General features: G+C 34.6%; 3 protein-coding genes across 3 annotated transcripts; 1 reads left to right on the plus strand and 2 right to left on the minus strand.

Moving 5' to 3' along the window:
- Positions 1-675: 675 nt before the first annotated feature.
- On the minus strand, positions 676-4478 carry LOC111207772 (putative F-box/LRR-repeat protein At5g54820). Its single transcript, XM_022706116.2, has 3 exons — positions 2826-4478; positions 2566-2739; positions 676-2476 (listed from the first exon to the last, which is right to left on the minus strand). The coding sequence occupies exons 1-3, from the start codon at positions 3345-3347 to the stop codon at positions 2183-2185; spliced, it is 990 nt and encodes a 329-aa protein (XP_022561837.1). The 5' UTR covers positions 3348-4478; the 3' UTR covers positions 676-2182.
- Positions 4479-4702: 224 nt separating this feature from the next.
- Positions 4703-8150, plus strand: LOC111198000 (V-type proton ATPase subunit H). The gene is made up of 12 exons (XM_022705837.2): positions 4703-4836; positions 5122-5207; positions 5312-5437; positions 5544-5646; positions 5737-5809; positions 6022-6087; positions 6186-6297; positions 6387-6548; positions 6738-6863; positions 7054-7179; positions 7289-7468; positions 7547-8150. The coding sequence occupies exons 2-12, from the start codon at positions 5178-5180 to the stop codon at positions 7793-7795; spliced, it is 1353 nt and encodes a 450-aa protein (XP_022561558.2). The 5' UTR covers positions 4703-4836; positions 5122-5177; the 3' UTR covers positions 7796-8150.
- LOC111207619 (cyclase-like protein 1) lies at positions 8128-9765 on the minus strand. Its single transcript, XM_022705838.2, has 6 exons — positions 9294-9765; positions 9167-9211; positions 9009-9081; positions 8813-8910; positions 8638-8708; positions 8128-8463 (listed from the first exon to the last, which is right to left on the minus strand). Exons 1-6 carry the CDS (start codon positions 9661-9663, stop codon positions 8338-8340), a joined length of 783 nt encoding a protein of 260 aa, XP_022561559.1. The 5' UTR covers positions 9664-9765; the 3' UTR covers positions 8128-8337.
- Between the last annotated feature and the right edge of the window lie 2824 nt (positions 9766-12589).

Below are 12589 nucleotides of genomic sequence, written 5' to 3' on the forward strand. Positions count from 1 at the left end.
TTCCGCATAGTAGTACAACAAAAGAAGTAAATAAATGTTCTTATTGTGTGGGAAATAGAGGGCATTCACTACCCTATCCTTTGTTAAGCCCCTCATTTCTTGAGCCCCTCATTTGCAGGCTTTGAAGCTAAGCCCATTAAGACAATGGCTCTAAGTGAGTCAACAGCCGAACTAATGTCCTAAATGAATGGTTTAAAGAATGGAGACGTACACCTGGACTTATGAGAAAGCATGGAGATGCTTTGAACAATAAGTTCTACGAAGAGTTCTCTATGTGCTACTGAGTGCAAAAGAGAACCAGTTAACATTGTTATCCTCCACGCATAATGAGCACTGAGTTTTCCAAACTGATATCAGCCACTACAGTGTTCTCTTAGGTGACATCCGTAAGCTTTTCTTATGGAAGTCTTTTGCATTCAGTACCAGCTGAGAGGCTTGGACTGCACCCGTGGATTAAACTATGAATATGTGAATGTCCTCCTTTGGATGGATCTCTTTAAGTGTCTCGTTTCTCCCATGGACTCTGCTTTCTTCATCACGATCTTAGTCGTAAGGGCAAGCTTCAGGATCAACCTACAGGCTACAACTGCTCACTTGTATTGTATGACAGTGAGAAAACCAAGCGAGGAAGTGTGTAAAGACATTTACAACTATATGAGACGTAAATGCACATAAATCATGAATTGATTAATTGCACTGGACGAGAAAAAACATGTGATTTGATAATCTTGGAAAGGGATTGACCTGATATCAAGAGAAAACAATTTAAAATCGTTTAATTACAACTTAAGTATATATTTATGGGTAAATCTCCAAAAAGACGCAAAAGATATTTTTTTACCAAAAGAACTTATTAAAAAAAATGATCAAAACAAGTTTGGTAAATGACAATTATACACTTACTCTACATAAATATATAAATATAAATAGATATTTTTTTTTGCAAAAACTTAATTAAATATTCAAAACTTTTTTGAATTTATTTCTCACTTATTTTTTTATTTAAAAAAAAAAATTCGAAATCCACTTTGTTTTTTTTTTTGAGATTTTCTTAAAATTTATTATTATAAATCCTAAACTCAAACTTCACCCTCTCAATCTAAATCATAAGTCTAACCAAGCGAGGACGGTCCAGTGGTCTTGAGGGAGCTTTGGCCCCAATACGGATCCGGATTCGAATCCCGCTGGCTACCATCGATTAAAATGGGATGAAAAAGACGCCCTCCAGGATACCTTCTGCGGATGTGTACTTAGGCGCTAGTCGGGTTCCTTCCGGAGTCTTCGGATTACCTGGATTATCAAAAAAAAAAATCATAAATCTAAATTAGTTAATTTTAAAGAATATAAATGTCTATTATCTCTTTAATAAAATCTATCTTGATTATTGCAAACTATTTCTGTGATATTATTTTTTTAGTGCTATCATAGGAAAAAATTAAATTAAGAAATTCCTTTTTTTTTGGATCAACTTTGAGAAATTCTCTTAAATAACTTTTTTTAGTTTATTTTCACAAAAATAGACTTTCAAGGAAGAAAATGACCAAAAGAGATTTTATTGAAGGGTAAATATGCATTTATAACCTTAGGGTTAACTAATCTAAGACTTAGGGTTTAGAGTTAAAGGGTTGAGTTTTTGGGATGAATTCAAATTTTTAGAAATAAAAAATAAATATTAATTTTTTTAAAATAAAATAGGACTATTTTGGTCATTTTATTTTCTTAGAACTATTTTTGTAACAAAAAATTAAAAATAGCTATTTGAGAGAATTGCCCTAAAAAAATTTTCAATTTTTTTTTTTCAAATGACATAGAAGGATCTTAGAAATATATGGTAAACTTAGTGAATTCAAAATTTTGTTGTGTATTTGTATTTATATTTTACTATTTTTTTGCTTAGTTAAAAATGTGATATAATTTACTTTTACTATAAAATCTCAAATTAATATTATTAAAGATAAGGTAATGTTCTGAAAAAAAAAAAAAAAACCTAAAACTACAACAATTAAATTTTCTAACCAAACCAAACAACTAATTTTTCATATACAAATAAAAGTACTAATAAAAGTGTTGTTAAAAAAAAAAGTATAAAACATTGAGATATCCATCCTTAATATTAGCTGATAGGCATAATTAGCAAAGATTAGTTTCCAGTTTTCACTAGAAAAACACTAAAATGCTTCAATCAAGCCTTGTGCAAAGTAATTCTCAAATGCTTCGAACCTCTCCCGACATTCTTCTGAACCTCCTCGGCTGCAGTCAGTACCAACCTCCTTTGATCATCGTTCAATCCCTTTGCCTCATAAAGGTCAAGCTGTTCCATCACGAGCCCCCTTCTGATCAGGTACTTCAGAACATGTAACTCGTTGGAGCCGCCACGAAAGTTTTTTATTTTCACAAGTTTAAGTGTCCTTTCCAAACATTCATACGTGTCGTTGGTCAGCCAAAACACTTTCGGATCTAATGGCATCGAAATTCTCTGCAAAATCCAATTAAAGCGTTTAAACAAATAGCATGCAGATTTACTGACTCGAGGATTTAGATATGTATACAAGAAATAAAACTTACCACGATACGCTCAGTAGTATCCATATGGAACGTGAGAGATTCCAGTTCTGGACAGCTATTAAGAAATATTGTAATGCCCACGAACTCATTTGCATGCAGATTAGTCCTCATCACCAAATGTCGTGCTTCCATCGCATCATGCATTTCCATAGGATCTTCACACTCTTGGATCATCTACTTAGAAAAAAAACAAATGATAAGTAACAAAACAAACAAATGTTGCACATACACAACGTTTAACGGTAAAGTGACCAATCTACCTGAATAAGAAAAGAGCAGATCGTCAGGTTCCTAACATGTATCAGATTGAAAAAGATACGAGTAATATCGAATTCAGTATTTTGATAATGCATCAACGTGACCAAATGCTCTATTACATCAATTTTTCTTGAGGCAGGGCTTGAGAAATCAATAGTTATACTTTTTATTTGTTTTGAGGCTGCAAATTCGGTTAGAGATACGATCGCTTTCTCGAAAGACACTGGTTCAGAGAGAGAAAACTCTAAACTTTCAATGACTTCACCAGTAAAGCTAGAGATCCATTGACACATAGTGCTAACAAACAAACTTCTCTTAGACTTTATGGTTTCTGTATCAGTAGATAGGTTCACAAACTCAGATTCTTTGAATACGAGGTTTGTTGTTTCAAGACAAAGATTCTTCCATCGTCTGGCGAGAATACTTGTCTGAACAGATTGTTTGAAGGGCAAGAGAGATATGATTGTAACAAGAAGGCAATCAGGTAAATTTGAAAGTAGATCAGATTTTCTTCTTGAAACCATTGTGAAAATGTGATGATTAGAGGAGAAAACAAGGAGATACAAGAGAGAAGTGGCTATGAGTGAACCAATGATATCAACACTTTCGAGAGTTATGTATTTATATGCTTTTGAAAGCTTTCAAACTTTTGGTTTGGTGATGATGATAGTGCTTCAACTCTTGAAATAATTCTTATCTTTGTTTTGCCCTTTTTCATTAACTATTACCTTTTAGTTCTGAAAAAAAACAAATTTATAGGTTCAGAAGGTGTTTCAAAAAAAGGTGGTTCAGAATAGTGGTCTGAAAATGATTATTATTAACTTTTATTAGTAAGCAACTTCAAAATGTTAATCAAAACTAAACAATTTTTTTCCCTCTAATGCACATATTTACAAAAGTTCTTTTTATGTAATATACAAATTTTAATATCAATAATAAAGATGATTTTCAAATGCTTGTTGTTATGGTATCTAGACAAATACATTTTGTAAAAAAATGTTATCTGAACCAAAAGTGGTTATTTATTTTACACTATTTATTTCTTATATTTTTATTATTTTTTCCTTTTAAACTGCTGTATATCAATTTTAACTTTTGATATACCAAAACAGTACTCAAATGCTTTAATAATTGAGGAAATCTTATTAAGCATTTAAAATAAAATGTTGTAGGATATTAAAATGATTTGTAAAATAACTAAAAATAGTTAATTCATCTTTGTTTAATTTGTCTAAATTTAGTATTGATTTTAAGTTTCCATCACATGTGTCAAAGTTGGAGATATATGATGAGTGTTTTTTTTGTCAGCATAAGATGAGTGTATAAGGATATTTATTGGATTGATTTCAGGCCAAATAATTAGCATATGCTTAAAATAGACAAGAGTGTAACATGAAATAATATATATCAACACATATAGTAAGAAAATCTACATTTCTAATCATTATATGAAAAAAAACCATTTTTTTCTTTCTGGAAATTCTTATTTTAAACCAAAATGGCTTAACTTAGCAAAAAACAAAGTTGTTTAACTTATTTTCTTACATTTGTTTACTTGAATAATTGCAAGAACTGATCTAAAAACAAATGTACCGTACATGAAAAAACTTAAGTAAAAAAATCAAGTATCTAATAAAACAAATATCCCATTTTAAGTATACAGAAAAAAACGATTTATTACATCATATAATTGTTCTAATTCTATAAAAAAACATGGAAATGTTCCCATATCATAACAGGCCCAAGCCCAAGAAAAAGCATCATCATACATGTCTACTCAAAACAGCCCAATCCCGAGGACCGTGATAAGTGGGTAGGAGTAGGGGTAATATTGTAATTTACAGCAAATAGTAAAAAAAAAAACTGTCAGCGTCTGACTATTTTGATTGTCCTATTAACTACTTCCACGGTTCAGATCCGAGCTCTCCTTATCTTTTCAGAAGAAAGAAGAAGAAGAAGAAGAAGAAGAAGAGATCTTTCACTGTCTTCTCCCTTCTCGTTTGCTGCCTTCAGGTCAATGTTGCTCCTCTGATTGTTGTCTCCTCAATACTCGAGTGATCGGATTGATTCAATCGATTTTGAAAAAAGAGATTGGAATTGCGTTTGCTACTTGATCTGTTTTAGTTCTTCGTCTTGTTATATTCTTCACATTTCGTGTAGATCGTTATTGTTAATTGCATCATTCTCGTTGATTGAAAAGAAAAAAGACAAAGGTCAATTATGACAGGATGATGACAAAATTGGGTACAAGATCCTTTTTGTTTTGTCCTAATTATTTTTTTTATGCATTCTGTGTAGAGAGATTCGGATCAGTTTCAATCTAAAGAGGTGTTAGTTAAGTTTCTCAACTAACCATGGATCAAGCAGAACTGTCTATGGAGCAGGTTGGTGTTTTTCTATCAGATGCTGTCTATAAGTGTGATTGAATTGTTAAAATGTTGACAAAGAATTTTAATAATCTCTGTTGTTTTTTTTTTTTACCGTGAAGGTGTTGAAAAGGGATATTCCATGGGAGACTTACATGACGACGAAGCTCATTTCAGCTACAGGTCTCCAGCTCTTGAGGCGCTTTGATAAAAAACCTGAAAGTGCGAGGGCACAGTTGCTCGATGAAGTAACTCTTCTACCACTCTTTTAAAATAATTTACAGAAAGTCGAGATAGTTTCTCTGTAATATTAGTGGTTGAAGTTTGTTTATGTTTGTGTGTGGTTGTTTGCAGGATGGTCCAGCTTATGTTCATCTGTTTGTTACCATCTTGCGTGATATATTCAAGGAGGAAACTGTGGAATATGTTTTGGCTTTGATTTACGAAATGCTCTCTGGTAACTAAATAATTAAAAATCTGAAGATATTTTTTGCATTTCATCATTTTAGATACGGACTACATATTAATACATCAACCTGTTTGCCAGCTAACCCAACACGAGCTCGGTTATTCCATGATGAAACTTTGGAACATGAGGATACTTACGAGCCTTTCTTGAGGTGAGTCTCTATGCAATACTTTTATTTTATGACTGTAATTTTGTCTAGGAAAGTACTATTTCCCACGTTTATTGGATCGAATCTGTTGTTAATATTTCAACTCGCAATCTTCCTAAGAAAGTGGAAACACAGTAACACTCTGCTAAGGGAATCTGTGGTTTTGGCTGTTTGTCTTTGAAAGGATGCGTGCTAAAAGATATGCTCTCTTTCAGGTTGCTGTCGAAGGGAAACTGGTTTATTCAAGAAAAAAGCTGCAAGATCCTTGCCTGGATAATAAGGTATTGTATTGTAATTCAATACTCCTTATCATACTTTATCAAACATGTCTCTCATACATTTCATTTACCTTGCGGCTCTTGCTCTTGTGGACATATAGTGCTAGGCCAAAAGCTGGTGTTATTGCTAATGGAGAAGCTTCGGGTTCTAAAAAACCTATTACTACAATCGATGATGTTCTCAACGGGTTGGTGGAGTGGCTTTGTGCTCAGGTACGCCTTCTTTTCTTTTTCCCTTTGTTTTCTTCAGTTACTGTTGGTGTTGCATTGTTTTTGAAATGGTAATGGTTCTTGAAATGCAGTTGAGGCAACCTTCTCATCCAACTCGTGGTGCTCCAATTGCTATCAGCTGCCTGTCGACACTGCTTAAGGAACCTGTTGTCAGATCATCGTTTGTTCAGGCAGATGGGGTTAAGTTACTTGTCCCTCTTATCTCACCTGCATCCACTCAGCAGTCTATCCAGGTAACTTTTTACTTGGTGGAAGTAGTTTTAAGGTGAAAAGTGTCCACTAAAGCTGTAGAGAAGTGTTGCAGTTTCCATATCATGCAAAGTCTTTGGTGGAAATTAGTAACCATTGATAGTTCTGTTCAGTTTCTCATTCAATATGTCTCAGTGACTAATTCTTGTGATTGGTATGCTCTCGACCAACAGCTTCTCTACGAAACATGTCTGTGCATCTGGCTTCTCTCCTACTTTGAACCCGCCATAGAGTACTTGGCCACATCTAGGACAATGCAAAGGCTCACGGAAGTGGTTAAGAGCTCGACCAAGGAAAAGGTGAGCTATGTTCTCTAGCGTGACTTGGCCATTAGTGTCCTGCAATTAAATTTTATATGACATGGTTTGGTTGATCATTCACAATCTCTGTCTGCAAATACCAGGATCTTTTCTATTTCTTTCATTAATTTGCATAGTCTTTGTGGGATGCGCTTTTGTTATGTTTCTCTAACGGTATTTTGTCTTATAGGTTGTCAGGGTGGTCATATTGACATTCAGGAACTTGCTTCCAAAAGGTACATTTGGTGCCCAGATGGTTGATCTTGGACTCCCACATATCATCCACAGTCTGAAAACACAAGCATGGAGTGACGAGGTTAGACAAGTTAAATACATAGCTGAGAGTATCTGGTTATTTTAGTATATGCCTTTGTTGCAAGCATTGCCAATGGTTAAACCTGTTTGAACTCTTGAATTTTTTAAAGGACTTGCTGGATGCACTGAACCAACTAGAAGAAGGGCTAAAAGACAAGATCAAGAAGCTGAGCTCCTTCGACAAATACAAGCAAGAGGTTCTTCTTGGCCATCTTGACTGGAACCCAATGCACAAAGAAGCCAACTTCTGGCGTGAGAATGTCACTTGCTTTGAGGAGAATGACTTCCAGGTATTGGCTAGTTCTGTTTATTCCATCACACTACAAAACAATCCTAACCATTTGTTTAAAAAAAACTTGTTTGTGCAGATACTCAGGGTTCTCCTCACAATCCTGGACACGTCAACTGATCCAAGATCATTGGCGGTGGCATGCTTTGATATCTCGCAGTTCATACAGTACCACCCAGCGGGGAGAGTGATCGTGACAGACCTCAAGGCGAAAGAGAGAGTGATGAAACTGATGAACCATGAGAATGCCGAGGTTACCAAGAACGCTCTCTTGTGCATTCAGAGGCTTCTCCTTGGTGCTAAGTACGCCAGCTTCTTGCAAGCTTGATGCGACTTGCATGTTTCTTTCCATATATACGGAAAGCAACCAAAACACAGACACAGTGTTTCCTTTTCTCCCTGTGGATTTGTTGTTAAAACCTGCCCCAAACCCCTTCTACATCACAAGACCATCTCTTTATTATTTTGTCCTAAAGAAAGTGCTATTATACACTTGAATAATAGCTGCGTTGTTTTTTTTTTACCTTTTGTATTTATTTATTCAATAAAAAGGCCTCGAGGAATGCTATTGTTACAGACAGCAATCTCGGGACTGTTTGTTGTAAGACTGATGTGAATGTTCCAGTGTAATGCGGATGATGGTTGCATTCTCTGCTAATGTGTTTACAACATTGTTTCAGTTATTATCAATATCTTTCAGAATTACACATACGAACATACACATAAGTCTATAAAGGTATTGTTTACTTTTACAACTGGAATCATCTCATCTATCACAACTGCTTTATGATTGTGGCATCTTGGAAGTAATAAGCATATTATTTATGATCAGTTGGCTGACCAACTTAAAAAGAAGACAGAAGAACTGAATCACTTGATGAGAATGCACCTGGTTGGTGCCCCTTCTGCTCCAACCAATCTCAGCGGTAAGCAATGAAGCGAGTACATTCCTGCCTCAACACCATCCAGCTTCAGAGCTTCGACAGGGATTATATCCTGAAAATGATGCCAATTTCTCACTTGTTAGCCTAAGCCAACTATCTCTCTCAGTTTCTTGTCCACAAGAGAAAAAAAAGACACAGGGAAGCCTAAGCAAAGCAGTGGCGGTTTTCAAGAAACAGAAGCAATGTATAGGTATTTGATACTTTTAATAGAGAAAGATATACTCACCCTTCCTTTAAGTATAACCTTGTGAGTTGCAGGTGACTCATCAAAAGCAGCAAAGGAAAGATAATCAAGCCCTGGATTCCACAATCCAGAATTAAAACAGGTTTCAGTAAATGTAATAATAAAGCTAAGAAATTCTCTCAAGACATGTATGATAACCTTAAAAAACATCTCTTACCAACAAGTTTGATGTCTGTGTTCTCAACCAACCACTTGGCCCCATCAGTCATGAATCCAGAAAAGCTTGAATCGAACTCTTTCTTAAACATAAGCCGCCTGATCAAAAATCCACAGGAATGAGATTAAACTCAAAATAGAGGAGAGAGTAAACTTTGACATATCTTCACAGTAGTATTTGAGTATGGTAGATTTACTTGTCAGTGTTGGATGTTCTGAAGAGCACACGACGAACTCCCCTTGGAATATGAAGTGATTCCATTACCTCAGCTAATATAATTCAATTAGACCAAAAAAAAAAATTTATACAAAAAAAAAAAACATAACTTCAAATTATCTTCAGACATAAACTCACCAGTTATGTTCTTGTCTCTCGGAACATCAACCAACAAAGCAGGACCTATTAACAGAACTCAAATTATTATTATTTTTTACTAAAAAACATCTTTTTAATATGAAAAAAGACACGCAAAGACGATCACCGTTTAGTGTTTGGAGGTCAAGCGAATCGCAATCGAAACCAGCGTCGTAATACTCGTCAATGAAGTGGCCTGGAGCATCCACGTGTGTTCCCGAGTGAACAGACATTTTCATCTCCGACACGTTAGCGAATGATCCGTTCTTCATGCTCGCGATCAGTTTCAGGTGGTTCGAGAGTCCCTCCTTAGACTCCCACGCCGGCATCTCCGGCGTGTAACGGTGGCTGATGTCGTATATCTTCCCTCCGCCGTAAACCTCCTGACGGTTTGGCTTGAGGTCGTCGGGGAGTTTGCCTGAGACGGCGAGGAGGAGAGGTGAGAGGAAGAGTGCGGCGGCGAGGCCGAGGAGAGGGAAGTTCACGGAGCGGGTCATTTGATCAGGTCAACGGGTTTATTGATGGTATCGAACTAACTATTCAACCAGTCTGATTTTTTTGGTATCAAGCTATTTAATGTAAGACGTGTGACGATTGGCTATTGACTTTTGAATTTTTGATAAAACCGTCAATATTGACTTGTTTTATTTATGTATTTGAGATAATTTCGATTTTTTTTTGTTATAAATAAATTTGAAACGAGATAAATTAATTTTCATTGTAATAAAATTACTACGAATTTCTAGATTCAGAAACTAGTTTAATTTCTATGTTTAGTTAAAATAATTTGTAAAGTTTAAATATCTTAAACTAATAAGCACTTTCAAATCATTAATCTCTTGATCATTCATCACCACGGCGCCAAATACAACACCTTCAACTACGTTAAATGATCTTTCAAATTGGTCTAAACACGGGTCTGTCTCTTTCGAAATTATCGGATACTTATTAATTTTTTTTTAATTATTAATCTGAGGATATTTCGGGTTCATAGAAAGATCCAGACTAATATCCAAAGAGAAGAAGTGCAGCCCACTTCTTGATCTTATTCCTCACATCTTTCCATGATGCCATGTAAGCATCCATGTCATTCTATATATCAGTAATAAAGTGTGTGATATAGCATTAATGGCGATAATATTTTGGTGAAAAAGTCTGTTACTCTGAATTCAGCTCATAATTTGCCAGTCAGGTAAAAATAGATTTCATCATTATTACGCTAGGTACTGTGTAAACAAAGGTAAATATACCACTTGGTTCTCTCAGAGAAATAACAATTAATGCTGACTTTAATTTTTGTTTTATTATTTTTGTTTTCTTTTAGGCATGTTCAATATGGTAAAACCGAACCGTACCGAACCGAACCGAACCGAAATAGATAATATGGTTTGGTTTTGGTATATACCATATAAACCGAATGAATATAATTTTATAAAAACCGTAGGATTTGGATATGGTTTGGTATATAACCGATTAAACCGAATAAACCGAACAAAACCGATTAAAAGTAGAAACATGTAAATATATATCTATTTTATAACAATACATGAAAATCTATTTGTTACATAAGTTAAATTTGTGTTAATAACTATTACCATAATTTTATAGTAATAAAGAACCTTAATTTGTAAAACACTTGAACTATGATTAAATAACAATACATCGCAATTCAGACATCTTATTTTCTAAGTCTTCTTTTGATCTTTTTGCTTTATTTTAGTCTTCACTAAATTAATATGAAGATTATAAATTTGATGGACAATAATTAATGAAAAAGTTTCACAATTTTTTTCTTATCTGTAAACAAACAGAGTTTCGTGTTCGATTGAAAAAACATGACTTTATTGAACACTAAATATGGAAGAGTGGAAAAACTTTTCTTTCATGTTTCTGTTTTGTTTCATATTTTTATTTTCAAAATTTCAAGCTTTGATTTTAGTTATAGATTTGATTATTTTATTTGATGGTAGAAGCATTTTTACTTTTTTGTTCATTTATTTGAACATGTAATATATTTTTAATTAATGACTCTGTTGACAATATGACTCTAAAATTCATATAATATGATCTCAAACTAAATAATTATGTTTTTTGGTATAAAACCGAATAAACCGAAAACCGACGGTATATAAACCGAACCGAACCGAAGTAAATATGGATTTAGAATGGTAGTTATATTTTACTAACCGAAATACCGAAAACCGAAAAAACCGAACCTAAACCGAACCGATATCCGGATTGAACACCCCTATTTTCTTTATATTATGTTTTTCTCTCAGTTACGTTAATAATTTTACTCTCATTTCCTCCGTTTAATTTACTCCTAGTTAATCTAACATCTAACAATCATACTCAAAATCTTATACAATAAAGTAGACTATGATCTCTCCTCTTTCCTCCACGTTCTCAAAAAGAGTGGGACTTTTTTCGCCACGTATCGCCTCGCCAAACCATCTGCCTTGTCTGAATTTATTTTTCTTATTCCGGTTATCTCATCCGCTATTTGGACTAGGCTATTTTTACAACTTATGACTGGGCCTCTTGAAACATTATGATAAGGTCAATCCTTAGAAATATTATGACAAGCTCACTAATTTTAGGTTTCTTCTTCTTTGCTAGCGACCTACGTAGACTACCCGATGAAAACTCCAGAAACTAAATCGCCGTTCCGATCTCCTCCGTAGGGTCTCAAACTTCCATTAATCCGTGATTGACTCTGAGTTTTTGCATGATTAACCCACCACACCATTTCCACTGGGAAGCATTCATTCAATCGACCTCTTCGCATCCCACAGCAACTCAAACCTTTTTTACAGCTTTTTAACCATCCTGTCCTTTGGTGTGATTGGTGTTTTCATCTCTACTACCATTATTTCGTTTGGTAAAAATCCTTTTTACATTCTTCAAACTTGTATGCCTTGACTGACGACCATGATGATGCAAACTTTAAATCATCATCTGAACCAGGCACTTGGTGGTTGTTTCCCAAGTTGGGATTCAAGGGATTGACTGCTCGAGACTATCTTGGTGAGACCTTATATTGTCTTTTATCTGCAGCATTTATTTATTTTTTATCTTATTGTTTTAGATGGTTTTGAGAGTGAATGTTTTCTTTTCTTGATTCAGCCATCCGAACCATATTCTCATCAACTGATACTGTTTGCACTCTACAGGTTCTTGATTTTTTAAAAGAGTATCTCTGTCATGAGATTTCTTCTTCTCAAGCTTGTATGTTTACAAGATTTTACAATATCCATGTTAACATTACATATTCTCCATCAAGATGAGACTCCATTGCTACACAGCTTAGTCCTTGGAGAAGGAGTGGTGAATGATGCAACCTCAGTTGTTCACTTCAACGTCGTTCAAAAGATTCACGTCGAAAGCATCTACGGTTTGACGGCTCTACGAGTATTTGAAAAC

The sequence above is a fragment of the Brassica napus genome, chromosome C7, assembly GCF_020379485.1.
Source record: "Brassica napus cultivar Da-Ae chromosome C7, Da-Ae, whole genome shotgun sequence".
Classification (NCBI taxonomy): Eukaryota; Viridiplantae; Streptophyta; class Magnoliopsida; order Brassicales; family Brassicaceae; genus Brassica; species Brassica napus.